At 47.4% G+C, this 19,485-nt stretch overlaps 1 protein-coding gene across 5 annotated transcripts; it reads right to left on the bottom strand.

Annotated features, from left to right (window-relative positions):
* Positions 1–720: 720 nt before the first annotated feature.
* C3H1orf167 (chromosome 3 C1orf167 homolog) lies at positions 721–18,564 on the bottom strand. Of its 5 annotated transcripts, none has more exons than XM_040586523.1 (21): positions 18,408–18,564; positions 13,976–16,054; positions 13,406–13,449; positions 12,608–12,827; positions 12,259–12,434; positions 11,674–11,771; positions 11,128–11,314; positions 10,526–10,707; positions 10,024–10,210; positions 9,626–9,848; positions 8,893–9,074; positions 8,631–8,727; positions 8,093–8,235; positions 7,369–7,577; positions 6,462–6,606; positions 4,054–4,321; positions 3,438–3,546; positions 2,955–3,186; positions 2,711–2,846; positions 1,824–1,934; positions 721–1,126 (listed from the first exon to the last, which is right to left on the bottom strand). In XM_040586523.1, the coding sequence occupies exons 2-21, from the start codon at positions 15,257–15,259 to the stop codon at positions 1,067–1,069; spliced, it is 4,293 nt and encodes a 1,430-aa protein (XP_040442457.1). In that variant the 5' UTR covers positions 15,260–16,054; positions 18,408–18,564; the 3' UTR covers positions 721–1,066. The 5 variants fall into 5 exon arrangements, with proteins under 5 accessions (XP_040442457.1, XP_040442455.1, XP_040442458.1 ...); XM_040586521.1 differs by having other exon boundaries at positions 13,976–15,825; positions 18,408–18,537; XM_040586522.1 differs by having other exon boundaries at positions 723–1,126; positions 11,128–11,311; positions 13,976–15,825; positions 18,408–18,537.
* Between the last annotated feature and the right edge of the window lie 921 nt (positions 18,565–19,485).

Genomic DNA, 19,485 nt, shown 5'->3' with positions numbered 1-19,485 from the left:
CCTGTAGGGAAAGGTGGCCTATCTTTCCTGATCTAATGACTTTTTAACAGCCACAGGCCCCACAGTGTTGAAATAAGAGGTTAGGGGAGCTATGAAGGCTGCTTTGTGTACTTAACAATCCTGCAAAGCTACTACAGGCTAGGAAAACAAGACCTTGGGGCCGCTCCCAGTGGGATTTTGAGATTCCTGACCCGCTGTGAGCATCTCTTTCAAACAAGCAAGGAAGAAAAGCCTTTTCCAGATTCTTCAGACCCTCTCATTACAGCTGTCTGAGACTGGGCTCATATATCCAGGGTAATTACAGGGCATCAATCACAGAAGCAAGTAATGGGAAGGCTGGGGGTCAGACACGCCTGTCTTGCCTCAGCAAAGCTTTTGGTGCTCAGCTGTTCCCAGCAGGTTCCTTCATCCCTAGCCCATTCAGCACAGAAAGGAACCAGCAGGAAGCAGTCAAGAGGTTGGCCACCCACTGAAAGCTTTAATGAAGAGCTGATGGACCTAGACAGGGGGAGGAGGTGGGAGCCACGTGGGAAGTCACCCCCAGGGAAACAGCCAAATCTGAAAATAAACACCTGTGTTTGCACCTACCAAGGACAGTCCAGACTTTGGAATCAACAGGCTGTAGCGTTTGCACCGGCAGACTCCTGCTCATCTCTTTTAAGACTGATGTATTTTCTTACTCCCCTGTGTGACACTAAACTCCTGTCCAGGAAAAAAAACTGAGTAAAGGGACAGTGTATAAGGTGTTTTTTTGACCTTTAATCGGAACACCAGCAAAATCAGGGTCCAGAGGAGAAGGGAATACAACCTCACAACAAAAGGGAGTAACTTCTCAGTTTGTGCTTCTAGGGAGGTAGGGTATCAGTCCTTTAAAGGGAACCTTTAACTAGGTACCATCTCTTCCGGGTTGTCCTTTGGCTAGCACACTTCTGGCCTGTAGCACTGCTTCTGTCACGTGAGCCGAGTGTTTGCTTTCTTGGTTGGCAGGACCAGCTCTTTGTTGTGACAGCCAGCTGTATCCTCCACGTGTCCTGAAAGAGCAGCAGCTGCCGGCAGGCCCCACCACTCAGCAGCGTCCTTTGTCCTTGAGCTGGAATGCTGTTAGCTGGCGCCACCTTCCAAAAGCCTTCAATAGTAAAGTGGACAAATCAAAGACTCGGGTTACCTTTGAGGGGTTCCACCCACTCTCCCAGCACCCATCAACACAGCTTTTCTTCCAGCAAACGCCTGTGCCAGCTGCCTCCCTGTCTGCCCTATGTTCCTGTAGCCAGTAAGTTAGGTGCAGAGTACAAACCCACGTGAGAAAAGGAAGAGCAATGTCCCCTTCTGCCCTCTAATTTCAGTACCTGCTCTCATCTCGTTAGAGCACATAATCCTGCATGGATCTTTGGGAGGTGGGCACAGCAGTGAACTGGCTATTTGAGATCTAAGGTTTTGCCTGCTCGCTCAAATTTATAGTGATTTGCCTGTCCCTGGGTGCAAGGCAGCACGGTCCTCCCACACCAGTGTGGAGCCTGTTTCTTCCCTGAGTGGGCTCTTGAGAGGCAGGGGATTAGTGGATTAACATCTCTGATAACAGTGAGGAAGGGGGCACATGTCACGGAAATTGACTGCTGAAACAAAGCTTTGAAAAACACCCAGAAATGAACATATAAAGCTGGAAGCTATTTCCCTTTGTTACAGGCAAAGCCCATTGCTTGATGTATTCAACTTCTCATGAGTGCTTTGTGCAGGGAGAAAGACACAGGGAATGCTAGTTGTCCCTTTGGAGTGCTTTTTGGTCCACTGAGGTCCAAAGACTTAAAGCAGTCATAAATGCTTACCTGAGATAGTAGGCTCCTGGCTTCCTCCTCCAAAAAATTCTGTACCACACAGCTTTGCAAATGTCGTCGTCTCCACACTCTCCAGGCCTTTTCTATCAGTCTCTGCTGGTCCTGCCCAGAAAAGAGGCAGTGCACAGATTAAATGGTCTCTGGCAGGAGAGACTCTTCTTCACTTCCCCTCTAGTTCTATCTTGCTTCCAGTTGCTTCCCCAGGTCCCTCCTGAATGACTTTGCATTGGTAATGAGCAAAACTGACTGCTAACAAAGCTCTTACTGAACTACTGTCTCCTGCAAATATTGTGGCTGATTAAGTCACAGTACCCCGGGGAAAGAACAGCACCCCATCAGTGCTTCAGCACAGCTCCTCAGTGACTGTGGATGTGCTCGCTACACTCACATCACTGTACCGCCCCGTGGGCAGGTCAGAGCACATCTCACACAGCTAATGCCCAAGCAGCCAGACAGATACGGGTCTGTTCCATAGGTGGCCAGGGCCTCAGCAAAAGGGGAAAGCAAGTAACAGCTCTTGGCAGGCTGTGGACACCAAAGGGATGTATCAGGAATACAAGGACAAAGACAGCAATACTTGCTGTGAACCTTCTGCACAGGCTACAGACAATCTATACAAAGCATCCTGTCTCAGCTTCCCTTCTGTGAGATGGAGCAAAGCACAACTAAATATGAGGATATGCTAGTCTGCCGTACTGGCATTTCAAAAAGAAAGACAGAAAAAGTAGCCACAGCAGCAAACCAGGATTTCTGGCACACACTGGTACTTTTTAAATCCCCAGGTCTCATCTCCCAGGATGTATGTGAGGCTGCAAGCATAGCAGGCTCACCCAATAACACCCATCACTGCCACCCTTGTGGCAGCACCAGATGCTCACCAACACTTGAGCCAGTATCACCACCTTGCTTGCTTCTTTCCACTGGTGCCATCCCCTTGCCAGACAGTGCAGTCTCCTGTCACGCAGGCACCGGCGAAGTATCACTGTGCGATGCCACCACCTCACGTACTTCCTGCTATAGGGAAGAGGGGAAAATGAGCTTTATCAGCCCAACAGCCCTACAAGGGAGTCCTTTCCTGATGGGAGGAACAAGAGAAAGCCCAGAGCCCTCCACTCCACTTACCCAAGCCACTTCTCATCCCACTCCTCCAAGTCCACCTCTGCTTTGTTCTCCTGGATCCTTGCATGTGCAGGAGAGGGTCCCACCACACCAGGTCTCACTACCAAGTGAGGGAGAAGCAGCCTTTCAGCCCTGTTTTGGTTTCTGTAGATCACCAGCCAGTGGTGAATGGCACTGGGAAAAAGCCCAAGAGGGGCAGCTAGTGCTGAACCCTTTTCTCTGCCTCTTCTGCTTTCTAGGAAAGAAAAGAGGAATCACACAGGAGCTAACCTCAGATCAGGAGAAGGAGAGACCAGAGCTGCTATAAGCCCTTAGTCCTTTGGCTCCTGAACTCAGAAGCAACCTACTCAGAGTCCAACTGCCATGAGCACCTACTCCACAGAGGAATCCCAGTCATCTGCCTGACAAACACTACTCCCCTTCCCTCCTCACTCACACTCCACACATGGCCCCATGAAAGGTAAAGAGGTGGGGGCATCTTCTTACTCATGGACCAAGACAGAGACATCTTCCTGTTCTTCCTAGCACCTATTAGGGTACTGCGCTGCCGTGAGCACTGGGAAAAGGCAGCTGCTTTTGTCCAGTAGTTGCAGGCCTGCAAACAGAAATAACACAGCTGCAGCCAAGGCTAAACACAAAAGCGCACGCACACACACACAAACTAGCCTTAGAGATACATTCATGCTCATATCCCTGCAGGTAGTTTAATGTGCTAGACCCCAGGCTGGAAACTGCACAGATGAGATCCCAGCAGGACTGACTCAGGCCTTCCAAATCAATCGACCTCTTTATGGTTTGCTGGCTGTGAGTCTTTGGAAAAAAGCTGCAGCTCTGACAGCTCGCCCTGCTCTGCAGGGACAGTGATTATCCCATCTCATCTTTGAGCACAGAGGAAGGAGCGCGCTCATCTCTCTGGTCAAAATGTCCCTATTCCTTATTGCTGTGCTCCAGATGGTTGCTGCAATCAACGCCAGATTATGGTGATGAAGGCAGGGACTAAGCAGTCACCATGAGTCAGACCAGGTTTTTATACAAGCCTTATCAGTATCTTAGTGCCTAGTGACTCACTGAGGTCTTCATTGGGACCTTCATCTTTTCTTACTTGTTTTACAGTAGCCACAGATCCTAGACGCAGGGCTTGCTGTCCTCTTGAGGCCAGTCGCCAGCGGTGACGGGCTTTACCCCGAGAGGGTTCCTGCCATGTGTGGTTTCTCTCTCCCGGCACCCGTTGTTCAGCTCTTAAGAATTTCACCCTCCACTCAGTAAAGCTCGTGACTAGGAGACGGTGCTCTCTGACCCGTTTAAAACAAGAGAGGGCTTCCTGCTGCCTCAGTCTACAAGCAGTGACCTGGGCCCAGGTGACTAGGCACCTGAAAAACAATGCAAGCACAGAAAAGCAGCAGATGCCTAAACTCACATTTCCATGTCAGCACCAAACAGGCTATAGACCAAATTCCACTTTCTCACCCCACCCTGCAGTGTCACAAGTAAGTGGTCAAAGCAAGTGAAAGAAAAAAAGGCTGTTCCCATTATTCCTTCTGCAATCAACATTTACGTATCTTGCTCTGTGATACTTATTTTTCCAGTGCTTTGTCCTTGGGAGACATAAGTTCAGACTCTTCAACTACAGTTTCTTTTGCGAACAACTTGGCCTCACTTTGCTTCAGATTCCCAGCACTCTTGGCTCCTCAAAGCCCAGGAGCATGTCTGCTTCCTTCTGGCTGTTCTAGCATTTCTTCTTCTTCAAAGGCCTCTGCAAACTGAACACAACACTTTGCCTACAAAACAAATGCCTTTTCTTTATGGGATGAACTGCTAAAATCTCCTTCAGCACGGAACCCAGCTGAGTCTTTAAGCCTGCTTGCTGCAGAACCAGGCTGCATTTAAGACAGCAGCTTGTTGTCAAGATTCAGATTTTAATTTTTTTCTTGGCTGTCACAAACTAAGGGCCTGCATACACGGGATGTACAGCTAGAATCTTTATGGAGACAATTTTATTCCAAAAAGTCAGTGTCTACAGGAGTTGTTATTAACAACACTGTAAATCTGCACCCACAATAATCTCTCCGTATCTTACAGGCTGATGCACAGGAGGCCAGTTTTCCTCTGCAACCCCAGGAGCCAATCTGCTTTTAACTCCTGGCTTATCATTTTGGTTCCTTGTTCCACTTGGACTTTCATTATGCAAATCGCCCCACTGCACCATAGGGCAGAGGTGTAAATACCCTCTGCCTGGCAGGCTTCTCTGGAGATCAAGAGAATCTATTGCAGGTTATCCTAGCATGAAAAATGCCCCCCTCAGAAGAGACAGGGCTCAGCCTGTACCATATCCAGGTGAGAAATTAGAAGCACTCTCTCATCAAAGGAGAGCTCAGAAGGAAGATTAATGGTGGAGACACACTCTACAGGAAGGAGCAATATTAAGGACTTCTCTCAAACACACTTCCCACTAGGGTGCCGCCGCACAGACTGATTTGCAGAAGAAAATGCAACCGGGTGGGGTGAGTGCAGAGTCTAAGCTTCACAGCCACTAAGGTTTTACTGGGTTTTTAGTTGTTCTTTCCTCTGCAGATCTTTGTCCCCTCTCAGCCCAAACCCACAATTCAAAAGGAAATCCGCTAGGGCCAAACCTGCACTTCTTATGCCTTAAATGAATCCTTGGCGTAAATAATTTTATTCATTCTTAGCCTCCTGACTTATCTCAAAGAGAACCACCTGAACAATTCCTGCTTCACTGCAGCTGGACACTTTGCTGTGTTTCAGGCAGGCAGTAGCCTCACACAACATAAACCACATAAATGAAACAATTCAATGAGACAGCTACTGAACAACAGATGAGAGAGATAAGAAGTTAAGGATTGACAGCAGACACCTTGTTCTTCAGATTAAATTAATATGTTTACAGGATCTGCACCATAACATAAGACTCCAAAACATACTACAGCTTCACCTACACTGCAACTTAACACTGAGATGAATTGAATATCATGGTTCTCCCTTCACAGGCTTTACTGAATATTGCTTTTCTGCAGGAATATATTGAACTCAATTTTTCACTTTAGTTTAAATTTAAATCAACATGCTGTGTCCAGAATTGAGAACATTCAGGTTTGTAAGCATCAGACCTCTGCCCAGTATTTCTTTGAGCAAATACTGAATAATTCCAGTGGAAATTAGAATTTCACTTTTTTAAACTACACAAATTTGTTTGCATCTCCTTTGCTTAGTTTACAAATACCACACTGCATAACTAAGACTGAACAGAAGTTCTGGAAAGAAAAGAAGTTTTGAATGAGAAGAACGAGATGGGGAGTGGGAGGCTATGGATAACAGATCACTTAACATAGCAGCAACCCCAGGGTAGCACTTCTACAAAAGCTCCATTTACACACAAGTTATCTGTACTTTCAAACCCAAGCTCTGGTAAGAATACACTGAATTATCCGCTACATAAATTGTTCTTCACTCAAAGCTCCCCTCAGAAATACCATCTGAGAGCAGGAAACAAACCTGTGCAGAAGATGACATTCCCAGAACTGAGCAGCATATTTCTGCTTTCTTGTTTGGCAATACCATGTCTGCAGGACCAATCTCTTCTTATCCTGGCAGCTGTACTGAGCCCATTGCTGCTGCAGCTCTCTCATAGCACGCCTCCCTGTGAAAGAATGCAAGAGCTTGCTGAGCCCAACAGGGGTTTTTTGCCACCACAGAATCCAGACAAGAGCAAAGAATACATCTGCTGCAAATACCAGATGGGATATCTAAGATATCCTGTCCTCTAGCAGCTGAAGAGATTTTTCAATTCACCTTGTAAGTTTTTGTCTGCAAGGCAGTTAGACCTTTTTTCCCCTCCCCTGTCCTTTCCCAAGCAAGTGATCACAGATCAGTTCCACTTTCATCTGCAAGGCAGTTTTCCATAAAAATTGGGAGTATTCCTTCCCTGGCACAGTGTAAGTACTTGGCACTTAAAGCACATGGAGTCCCTTGAGGGACAGAATCAGGACTGTTAAGCAGTCCCAAAAGAAACCGCTGAAGCAAAGCCTGGCTGTTGGGTCTGAGGAGTCACATTTAAGCTCGGAATGCTGCATCTGAACTCCGTTTAACTCCCCAGCTGCTGAAATGCACTGCTTGAACACTCCTTTGGTAGTGCAAGTAAAGTGAGATCCACCCCTTTTCCAATCAGCTGCCAAAGGAGCATCTCCCCTAGCATAAAGCACTAGGAAGCAGCAGGGCACATGTCCTGCTTACAGCCACAAGAAGGTGGTGACACAGGCGCTTGCTGGCCCCTGGACTAGTACGTGCCATTCCAAAGGAGCAGTGCACAAAGTTACAACAAGAGGTGGGACTTTCTCCATCCCAACCACCTCCACAGCATTCCTCTCCTACAGACACAAGTGCTGCTGATGGCATAACTCACTTTGCCAGCAGGAATGCCAACGCTGTAGAGCATCAGCAGTAATCTGGTGAATATGACACCTGAATCTCTGGTCAGCTTCCACTTTCTGGGCCAGTCTCTTCTTCCACAGGCTGAAAGCCATCTGGCAGCAATGAACTCGATGTTTTAGGGCTGCTGCTGCTTTTCGCTTCTTATTTTCCACGACCCAGTGGTGCCAGCTGAGAAAGGCTCTGAGAAAGACAAAGGTCATTGCACCAACTGTAGGAACAACTCACACAGATTCACACCCTTGTAACTGCAACTTTAATAATAAATATACACATGAAGGAATTTAGGAAATACACCTGATCTGTTAGCATCCTTTCCCCATTAAATGTCAGAGGAAATGATGGACAGGGCAAGTTGTACAGTGTTCTGTCCTGGCTGTGCCAAACCTGTTGTGATCTTCAACTTCTGAATGAGTAGAGAGCAAGGCCAGCTCCGTGGATAGGAACTTACCAGGGCTTGTTATCAGCAGTGCTAGGCTTGCTTTAATTTGTGAGGCACCCCATCAAACCAGAAATTATTGCGTTTATGTTCAGATATAATAATTTTGAAGCAGGAAACCCACAAAATAATAGGCTGCAAAACTCCCACTGAAGACTGAAAAAAGATAACTAGAGGAAGAGTATTCTTTTAAAAAAAACAAGTGTAGAGCTCTCAAAACAGACAGCTTTAGGAAACTTCTGGAAAGCACAATACCTACCGAGACAGCTGAATGAGCCTGCAGTACTGCTGGGCCTTTACCAGCTGCTGAGTCTGAGCTGACCAGACAATGAAGTACCTCTGCAGGCAGTATTTCTCTGCTTGGTGCCAGCAACTCTTCACCTCCTTGTCAGAACTACAGTCCTGTAATCCAGAAGCAAAAAAAGGCCTTGAACTACTGCTGTAACACAGTTACTGCATGCAGCTCAGGCCTTTCTCCTTGCTACTGTAACTTCCATGCTTGCCTAATTTCCCGTTGCTAACCCACACACATGGCATGAACACCCACACATGAGGATCTAGCACCTTCCTTTTAACTTCTTGACACCTGCCTGATTTCCAGCTTAGCTGGCAAATGGTAGGAAGAGTTACCCTGAGAAGCGCCTCAATCTCCCAAACCTTCTGAGAGAAAAGAACAAAGACAAAACAGCAGTGAGACTTCCATATGCTGATACTGAAACCCAAAGGCTCTTTGGTAAACTGGGCTTTGCAGAAACCACTTGTACATTTACATGTCTCACACCACCTTTCAGCCTTACCTCTTCCCATGCAGAGTAACTGGTGAGAGGCTGGGCGTTATCGTCTTGACTCTGCAGTGCCAAAGACTGGAACTGATCTCCCACAAACCAGCTTCTTCTGCAAGACAAAAGTGTCAGGGGAAAACAGAAAGAAAGAAGAGTATGAAGTACCTGGAAAGATGGTGTGAGGTGACATGAGAGATTATCCCGAAGGAAGGAATTCAGCCAGACCAAACAAGGGGACAGTGCTACGAGCATCCCAAAGAACCAGTCTCCAACTCACCCGGGTCCAGTGCTCTGTGGAGAAAAGGAGGCCTGCAAGTACAGCTCCCCACCCAGCTCAGCTGGCAGCTCTGCGCATTGGTGTAGTTGCAGGAGAGAACTGTAATGTGGCATGTGTGCAACATCCTCAGCAGCCAGAACGGAGGAGAAGCCCTGCTGACTGCTGTCACTAAAACTGTATTCCTGCAGGTATGGAGGGAAGAACATGCTGTGAGGTAAACATCCTTGCACTGGAATCACTCAGCTAACAGTTCTGACCATGCCATTTACTCCTCTTTTTGGCAAGGATTCAGGGAAATCCAGGATGCATCCAAAGGAACTGCAGGTTAGCAAGTACAGCTCTGGAGTGCAAGCATGTCAGTGATGGGAACATTGTTTCAACACTAGTTACTTCTACCTGCGAACAGGGGGAACAGGCATGTGCACTTGAGGCTTTTGTACCTCATCCCTTCCACCATGCAGCCACAAACAGAAGCAAGCATACAAGAGAACCTCACTAGCTCAATACCTTCCCATATCACTAAATGATGAACCAAGGAGGACACAGAGTGCAGAGACTTTATGATTTCTGATTACGTTTAAACTCCATGACCCTACAGGCGCAGTGCTCTTCAGGCCTAAATACTAAGCACAGTTCGCTGATGACAATGCCACGTTGAGACAGAAATTTTCCCCTGAAAAATCCCAGCAATATAATACCTCAGAGCAGTCTAGATGTATGAAGACCTTCTCACCTTTTCCAACGAGCTTTGAGAGGCCAGAGTAGCTGGAGCACTGCTATCAAAACCAGAAGATGTTGAGAAGTCCTCAGAAAAAAGCATGGCAAGAGGCTCTTCATAGGCAGCCCTGTGCGACTGCTTAGGACTTTGCTCAATTGTCTTCATCATGAGACACTTCTGGTGCCATAATTTCAGAGCTTTTCTGAGTCTACACTGCTCCAAAGTCTGAGAGAAAGAACTGAGACAGAAGATACTGAGACAGCAAAGTGACTGAAAAGGGATACCAGAGGGAGACACTAGTACAGATGTGACAGATGACGGATGGTAAAAGGGGTTCTTCCAGAAGGACCAAAAAGTCAAGAGGACACTACTAACGAGGGCAGGGCTCCAGGACCTGCCTCTTCTTTACTCACTTAGCTCTGTGATGCTCGCACAACCTTGCTTTCCACAGCAGATATACTCTCTGGAGCTTCACCTTTTGGCAGAAGTCATCAAAAGAGTAGCTTGTTTTCTCTGGAAACTGTCTCTCTGTAGTCCACAGCAGCTGATTTTCAGGCCTCTTTGTCACAGTCTTGTCAGCTACAGAGCTTATAACTGGTCCTTAACCAGTTACAGAAAGCAACATGAGACAATGTTTATCAAAAGGCATTCCTAAGAAACTCAGCCCAGCCCTCAAACTGCTTCCTTTCAGCAAGGTTTAAGACTTTGTTAGGTTTACAAAGCAGAGCAACAAATCTCCCTGCAGCTTCATTGACACATCCAGAACTCTGCCCACTCTGGCTTGTTAATACCATGTATCATCTGAGCTTCTCTGTTATCAGGCTGTTTTCTGCTGGATTTTACCATACAAGAAGAGGAGGAAGGAGCCTAAGCACCTCCAAGTCTTAGATTCTGCACAGACCCCAAGCTCCTCACCGTAATTCTGCCCCCATCGTAGGAGGAGGAAGTTCACCATTGCCTGCTTATTGCCTTCTGTGACCTGCAGCATCTGAACCCACTGTTGGAAGTATTTCCTCAGTGATACTGCTCTGAGACGGGCCAGGTTGCACCTGTAAAGTGCCTTCTGCTCAGCAGTCTCCTTCCATGTACTGAAGCACCTGAGAAAAATAAAAGAAAACAACAACATGGAAAACCACCTGTACAAGCTTGTCTCCTCCTGAAACTGGCTTTACTTCAGGAAAGACAGACAGAAGCTGTCATCTTCTGAGCTTCTGTTTATTTCATTAAAAAGCCACTGTCATGCTTAGAGCACAGCAGCACAGTGAGTGCTTTCAGGTTTGGTCTTTCAGGACATCAAAGGTCAGGACCAAAATGCTTTGGCAGTACAAGGAAGGCAAGCTGTAATGTCTCTGGCCACAGTAATTTCTTTTCCTGTTTTTATCCCTACTTTCATGTTTATTAACTCCTAAAACAAAAGAATAGATGGCTTTAAGATGGAACAACACATCACCCTCTGGGTGGGCTCTGTGATTCCTTGGACCTTCATGGGGAACAGATTTTTCACATGAACAACTTACCGGGAGACTAAGTTTCTTTGGATGTGAGTTGTCAGTGCTACAATCCGTTTCATTTCTGAGCATCGGGAACGCCACATCCAGAAAACATTTTGTAGCTGCTTCTTTTCCAGCAGAGCACGAGCTTCCAAAAGTCTGGCTTCCTCTTTGCTCAGCAGCTCCTTCTGCAGGCGCCACAATCTGAAAGCTGCTATGTTGCAGGGCAGGAAGAGATTGACAGGAAGAAAAATACCTTAGAAGAACTTCAAACAACTTGTGTCATACAGCAAGCATCCTCTGAACTCCAGCTGTCTGAGGAAGGGCACTTAAGGGAGACGGCTGACATTGCTGGAGTAACAGCATCTGCTGCAGCTGAAGACAAGGAACAAGGCAAAAGGTGTATGACATGACAAGTGGGCCACCCTCTGCCATCAGAGATACTGGCCCAGCTATTTGCAGGATCAGGTTCTGTAAAAGCCAGATCAAAGCAACAACCAGACCCAAACCAAGAAGCATGGTGAAACAGTGATTACATCCAAGCTGTTCCAAGGCCACGGAACACGTGCTTACCAGCTAGCCGTCTCATATCTCTGATTGCTTCAGCTCTCCAGCAGAACTCTCTTCCTCTCTGCCTACGATGAAGCTGTCTCCACAATTCTCCCTCCACCCTGAAAGAGTCACAAGCATGCTTTAACATCCGTCTGTCCAAAGAGGCACTCACAGAACAGAATCCAGAGCCTTCTTTCTCCTTAGGTAGCTCTCTGGTTTTGTCTGGACTTGTTCTCCTGCCTTCAAAATCAGAAGGCACAACAAAAGGTTTTTCTTTTGACACCTCTACTGTCCTGCTAGACGCTGTAGTATTGCCTCACTCCATTCTCATTTACACCTGTATCACATATGCAGGTGACAGCTGAACTCAAGAAATAATGCAGAAGTATTTCTGTCAGACACTCAGATCAGATTGAAAACACTAGTACACAGAAGCTCTGAAACAGGATTGTTTAGTTCTTAAAACTAAGTAATTCTTGCAGTGCTTATCTGCAACAATTCATCCAAGGACCTGGAAACAAGTCTGCCACCCTTTAAGAAAAATTTCTTGTGGTGTTTGTAAACCTCCACTTGTCCAAGATAACAGAAAGAACATTTTCAGCTTACCTACAAGCCTTCTCAGCTTCCTTTGAGTATCCTACTGTAAGCTGGTGCTGAGCTGAGGTTGTCATAGTTGCTAATCTTCCTACTCCAAAACACCCCACCGATGAACTTGGGGTATAAGAATACGGCTCAGCCTGCAGAGCTTGCTTCTTGCTCTGTTTTTCCACAGCTTCCTTCCACTGAAGGAGAAACCACATGATTACAAACTGCAGGCAGAGTATCAGGGTCCACATCACTGAAATTCATACAGGGTACCCCTTCCTCCTCCCTATCCAAATAGGATTTCTGCCTCCTCTGACTGCACAACAGAAAACTCATGGCACCACTTTTACTGTCCCTAGCCCGTCCTCACCCTGTGGAAGCTGATAGCTAGCAGAGCCGAGGCATGTCTCTGCTGGGCTACCTCCAGCTGCATCCTCCTCTGGTGCACAGCCCACTGCAAAGCACCAAGGCCTTTCCGAAGTAGTTGCTGTCTGTAATGCTGCCTGGCTGCAGCCCTTTTCCAGAGGATGTGTCTCCTCCAGGCTTGGAAACACCTAGTTAGCATTTGTCTGTCACACAAGTGCTGGAAACTTAAAAAGAAAAAACAAAAGTGAGCTCCAGTTAACACAAAGGAAAGTTAAACACAGCCGGGAGATGGCAATCAGAGTTCAGCCACCAAGCTGAAAAGAGGTATTTCAAGTGGTTCCCTCTAAAGAGTGGAAAACCTGCAGCCTCACACCAAATTAAGGTATCACCATTGCTAAATTGGTAGCAATCTCACACACATATTATCCACAGGTCACAAATTTGAATCCCACCTCATGGACAAGACCAGTTCTTGATCTTAGCTAACCATGCAGTGAGCATGCTGGAATTTGCTGCACTGAAAAGTGGAATACCTGGTACCAACACTTTTTCATTGCTAGCAACAACCAAGGTTGAATTTAGAAGCTAGAATTTAAAGGATACAGATATTCTTTTTAGAGCATGCCCCATTCTAGATGGCAACCCTAGAAATGGATGCAGCCCCTGACCCAACCATGGCAGAATAATGTAGGTTAAGTCCTAAACCCAAACATTCCTAGGAACATGGCCTCCTTAGCCACTTTGCAGCAGTTTTCCTCCCCTGTTATGTACCAGCACACTCACACAAAACCAGTCTTTTTACCTTTGCTCATTCACCTTCAATGACCAGAAGCTGTTCTCTGAGACCTGCAAACAGGCAAAAGACAGTAACTCACATGATTATTCTCACTACTCTTGAACAATTTGTCTGTGCCCAGCATGGCAAGTCATTTTAGATGAAGACCAGAACAGTGCTTCCTCAGGGTAGCACATTATGTCGGATGTCTTTGACACTACTCCCACCATTGCTCAGTGAATACTCTTACATACTTCAGACATGGAAAAGCCTCAGGACCCTTCACAGAGTAAGAACCAGTTTAATGCTTTCCCTCTGCATATGATCCAGAGAATATAAAAAACAGGTGTTTACATTCCCAAGACCAACCAAGTTAACATGCTGGTCTTCAGGAAGAAGCACGTGAGAGAAAGTTGCATATGTTGGGATGGATCAGGACCATAAGAGAGGACATTCTGGCCATTCAGTGCCAGAAAAAACTAAGGGACAAGCATCCCCATCACCGTTGTACCTTAACTCTTTACCTCTAGCAAGAAGCAGAGACAAGTACATGTATTATCTGTGAGCAGGGATGCTACACAGTGAGCCCATCCTCACCTCCCTGGACACAGTTTCCTGTGTCTGGCTCCCTTCTTCACAGCACCATGGTTCTTTGGCACTCTTCTCCACAGAAGGTTCTTCAGACTGGTCGAGATTGGCATCAGCTTCCCAATTCCTCCAGCTGCTTTGGTAGGAGTATTTGTTTCTCCTTCCTTCTCTGCTCACACTGATACAATCTATGACAGAATACTCACCAAAGCCTTCCTCAACCTGAATACCAGATGGGCTGGACTGGCTGCTGTCCACCACAGCCTTTCTTCTGGCTGCTTGTGATCTAGAGTCACATACCTCTTCCGAGCATTTGCTGGATTTAACACAAGGTTCAGAGTTGTTGACTTCTACAGGTTTAATATTAAGCTGCTGGACTGGTCTAAACTGTTTATCTCCAGGAGAAGTGGCTGCCATGCACACCTCCCTCGGAGTCCCATACATGGCTACACCAACATTCATCCGAGCCTCCCCTAAATCTGTCTCCAGTGACAGCTGCAGACCCTCTGGATACAGACTGGCTGGAAGGTCTTTCTTCCAAGATACAGCACACAGGGATGCCCTGTTAGACAGCTCTTCTTTAAGAACCTTTTCAGGGGAATGACTTTTTGTGTGAACACAAAGACTACGAGTTCCCAGAACTGGCTTTGCCTGGGACTGACACATGAAATAGGGGGAGCAGCTGTAGAAGGAATTAACTTCTGTATCCACTAGCCTGCCAGAGCACAACCCAGATGCAAGGGTTTCTGGCTGGCCGTCACCTGAAATTCTGGTTCTCCATGTGTTTGAGCCAATATATCCATATCTGTGAGAGACAGAGAGAGGTTCTGCATGACTCGTCACTGCATTAAGGTGCCAGTCTTTAGCAAATGGAACACCCCATTTCCATCTTGCCTGGGCAGCCCTTGTCTTTACTCCAGCTAGCTGTTCTCCTGTGCTCAGGATACTAGAAGCTGATTCATCAGGAGCAAAGCACAAATTGCCACTGAGTGGAGAAGACTTGGGCTCCAGAGGGAGGGAGCCCCGTATCCCCATCAAAGCACTTTCTTGCTTAAGCTTCTGGATTGAACAGTAAAAGTTCGCAGAAATCTGTGAGGAATGCAAAAGAGACTGAAAGGAGTCCAAACTAGATGGATTGAGATCCCCCAAGGTCAGGGCTGAACTACAACAACTGTTCACACTTTCACTTGAGCTCCTTGAAGAGGGACACACCACTAATTTGTGCCTAAGAGGGGAATCTACCGTATAAGATGACAAACATGCATTGACCAGTGAAGGGTTCACGGGATCCATAAAAGAAGCAGCAGGAGGCTGATGCTGTTGTTGGTTTTCCACTGGATAGTCACTATTCTTGTTCCTACTTTCTAAATAGCAATGGCAAGCAGCATGTATGGGGCAGTGACCAGCTGCCTTTGCTTTCTGATGATGTTGCTGAAGAAAGTCAATAGTCTTGCTCCTTCTCCCTTCTAAACTATAAGCCTCAAGGTGTGAGTGTCTCTGAGGAAGATTCACAGCAGGGCGCACTGACAATGCAAGGTGGGGAATTCTATGAGCCACACACTTAGAGCTGTGCTGCTGCAGCCCGGAGCAGAGATTATTCTGCTGCAGGAAGCAGGAACCGGAGAACTGACCGGTGGTGTCCTGGAATGGCTGAGAAGGGCAGGAGAGATTAGTCTGTCTTAGACTGGGATCTCTCTTCCCAGCTGACAGAGGTGCGGTACACAGCCGGCCTCGTTCTGCTGTTTGGCTGGGGGTTACACTGCACGCTGCAGCCTTAAGCCAGTGATGAGAAATGTCTACTCCACTTCTAGTGCCCAAATACAGATCAACATTCACGTTCTTCTGAATGTTTCTTTGCTCTGAAGAAAAATAAGAAGAAATATAAACAAAGGAGCACGTATATTTCTCATCACATCTTGCCCAGTTTGCCAAAGGCTTTTGGTACTTTCCTTATGAATTTCTTGTCTCCAATTCACCAGCCTCAGTCCTGAAAGTATTATGGACACTACTCTCTTCCTGTTTCTCAGCAGACAATCATGTCAGAGCAGAAATGACTGAAGGGGACAGACTCAGTTCTCAACAGAAAACCTGGAAAACAAAGACTTCCAGCATTATGCATGCACCTGCAGCCTCAAAAAGAGTGTGTTGCTAGCAAGGCTGAATTATCCTGCTGCCAAGACAAGGTAGCCTGTAGCTGCTTTTCCAGAATGCTTACATCTAACCAGATCTGCGCGACACCAAACAAGAACAGGTCTAAAAGAAAATGTTTTCACAGAAGTCAGAGCAACATGGTACCAGCTAGAGTACAATGCTTACCCATCCTCATTGACTGGAAATCCAGCTAAGATCTCCTCCACACTTATATTTTCTCCAGGGATGACAGGAAAGTTACTGCCTCAACTTAAGGTACTGTTTAACTGCTTAACAAGTGAAAATTTGTTCACATGTCATGTGACAGCCCTGCAAAGGTTCAAGGCTATGCAGGCCAACTTCTTGTCCACACCAAAGGATGAAAAAATGTTTACACACCCAGAGAATCTCCATTGTCCCCTTACCTGGAAGAGTTACAGCACAGATGGCTATACATACAACGCTCATGCTGAGCACAGATTTGGAAGCTGCTACTAACAGGTAAGTGCAATTTGAGGGGACTGTGCTTTCATTCCATCGAATTTTAAAAGCAAGTTGTCAGTCACTAATTCTAACCAACATTCTTTTCCATGCCCCTTTTAAATGAAAACAGTATTGTGAAAAGGCACACGCACCTGTATCATCTTAAAAAAACCCTAGTCAATCTGAAAAGAGACAGCACAGCCTATGCAATCAGTGCCTATTGTCTTTTTCAAATGTACTCAAATACCAGAAAGCCTCCTGTCAAATTACAGTTTCTGAAATACGTTTATATCATTCCTTTCTAAGAAAGCACCTGAGTCTCAGTCATCCCTGTCTGCAAACAGCCTGCTTGTCCTTCTCACATGCAAACTCTTTTAGTAATCACCACAAACTGGAGAGTAAACTCAATTAATAAAGCAACAGGAAATAGTCATGCAGCGTTGCAATTATCCTTGGGAACTGCCATTACTACCTTTCATACATCACCAAGTGTACCATGAAAAGAAAGATTCCATTATTTTTTCGAGACAAGAAGTTGGCAACTACAGAGTGAACATGACTGCCTTCTTTAGGGTGCCTATCACTGCATGAACTATAACCACAAAATGCAGGGGACTGGTGTTCCATAGAAGCACTCCTTGCACCTCAGGAATATCCAGCCAATGTATCACAAAAGGGTGCTATAAAGGATTTGAATTGTGAAAGGACATGAAACCATCACATTTATCAGTGCTGTTTTGCTCCATGAACACCTGGAACGTGGCACTGGACTACTTTATGCTCAAGAACCTAGACATCACCTATTTTCTCGATGACCCACATGATTTTTTTTTAGTTCTCCATTTCAGTCTTTTCTGCCAGCTACCAGGTTCTCACCACGTTGCCATGATTATTTTAGGTGGTGTTCTTCACATCACTCATTCCTGATTTCAGTCCCACTGAGAAGAGAGAGCATCCTTTAAAAATCACGTTCGTCTGCCTTCCCAAAATTACCATTCAGGACTTCAATATAACCACTTTTAAGCAGTGCTTAACCTTACTCAAAAGGCAACAAGATTTTATGAAGTGCTTTCTTAAAACTTCTTCTAAGGCCAAAAGAGATATCTAAGGCAAGCTGCAGATTTTGTGAACTGCAAAATCCATGACCAATGGATTTCATATTAGCTTTTATGTTTCCGACTAAAAGATGTAATACGTACTTACTATATACACTTTGCAGCAACACACTAATGCATTAAAACCTGAAACAAATCCAATTAAGCAAACAAAAATTAAACCGATCATACTTCTGTTGTTATAAGCAAAAGGAATAGCACAGTTCATGAACAGTAAATCAAGCTCTTTAAAGCAAATGCCATTTTAGCATGATGATAATGCAAGACCTGTAAGAAATACACAGGCACTGCGTAGACCATGGGGATTGTCCCATCCCTGCAGACCAAGGCTGATACATCTCACACTGCAGGCTGGGACCGGCGGCCAGCCCAGGATCACACTTCACGTGCCTCAGGTACAAGGCTTCTCCCCCACAGCTCAGCTTTGGGAACCAAACCGCCACCGCCCGAGTCCCCCGCTGCCCCTCACCAGCGGCCTTCCCTGCACTGAGGAGGACAGTTAGTGCTCTGGCAGCCAGGGAAGAGCTGCACAGCAGTGCCTTTGCCTGCGGCCACCCCAGATCCATCTGCTGTCCCGGGACGTGGTGGGCGAGTGGGAGGCCTGTGGCCCACCGACCTGGCTCGTTGGGAGCCGTTTGAGGCCAGGGGCACCCAGACCCCCCCAAGTGCTCTCCGTGGGCACGGTCGCACCTCTCCTACAGGCACTTACTTACTCGCTGCCAGCCGACACGGTGCCGGGCCCCTCCAGACCCTCAGGGACAGGCCACGGTCCCCTCTGTGCCCACGCCTCCTCTGCCGGGCCAAACCTGCAGCCTCGTCCCCCGCGAGCGGCCGCGCCCCAGCAGCGAGCGGGCTGCAGCTGGGTCACCGTAAGCCGCTTATCCCCGCGATTAGCGGCGCCGCCTGCCCCCGGGGCTGCAGATGGCCCGTGGCTCATTAAAGGCGTGTCCGAAGGCGGCCCAGAGGGGCGAGGCCTACCTGCAGCGGCCGCGCTGCTCCCCCGCCCCGGGCGGCACCTCTCCTCACGCGCAGCGCAGGGCCCCACGCTCACCCCAGCGCCCGGGGCGGGCTGCGGGGCTCGGGCGGCGGGCTCGGGGCTGCCCCGGGCTGCGGGGCTCGGGCGGCGGGCTCGGGGCTGCCCCAGTGCCTGAGGGCTGTCCGCCCTGCCGGCAGGCCCCGGCCGCCTCCCTCAGGCCCCCTGAGGGGCGATGCCGCTGAGGGAGGCACCTGCTCGGGGCAAGCTGGGTTAATCCTAGGGAGCTGCCGGCTCCTCACGACCCGGGGATTTGGAAAAAACCAAGCAAAATAAACCTGAGGAGAGCATGGCACCTGCTGCACGTCTGGGTGAGGAGACCCAGCCGAAGGCTATGCAGAGCTCCCCGGTGAAGCCAGGCAACCAGCCAGCACAACCAGCTCTGTGAACCCCATGCATCCTGCTAAACCAGGTACTGATCCACGAGCGCGTTGGTGTTTATCCTAAGGACTGCTGAAATACACACTCTCCTCAGAAGCCAGGAGAGGCCCCTTGTTGTTACCGTCACCCCTCAGAGTCACAGCCTGAAATAGGCACCCCTAAGGGACAAATGCCAGCCCTGGCCTTGCTCTGCTCCCCTGAGCTCCCAGGTGCTGAATTCTCCTTAGAAAAGCTCACAGCAAGTCAGCTAGGTGGGCATTTCATAATGGAGAAAGGCCTCACTAGATACAATTGTTGTGCAAATACCCAAAAAGCATTAAATTTTAAACAGCTGTTCAGTCTGTGCTTCACAGGTCTAGAGAAGGAAAAACCTGAGC

The sequence above is a fragment of the Falco naumanni genome, chromosome 3, assembly GCF_017639655.2.
Source record: "Falco naumanni isolate bFalNau1 chromosome 3, bFalNau1.pat, whole genome shotgun sequence".
NCBI lineage: Eukaryota > Metazoa > Chordata > Aves > Falconiformes > Falconidae > Falco > Falco naumanni.
Note: the sequence above shows the minus strand (reverse complement) of the source record. Positions and strands in the feature narration are given on the sequence as shown.

Excerpts from the sequence above, each read along its gene's own strand:
- C3H1orf167 (XM_040586524.1), bottom strand. The coding sequence starts at position 15,259 with ATGGATCCCGTGAACCCTTCACTGGTCAATGCATGTTTGTCATCTTAT. Across the intron at positions 10,708-11,127 it reads CAAAGAAACTTAGTCTCCCG|GTGCTTCAGTACATGGAAGG; the intron begins GTAAGTTGTTCA and ends TATTTTTCTCAG. Across the intron at positions 8,728-8,892 it reads CCACAGAGCACTGGACCCGG|AAGAAGCTGGTTTGTGGGAG; the intron begins GTGAGTTGGAGA and ends TTTGTCTTGCAG.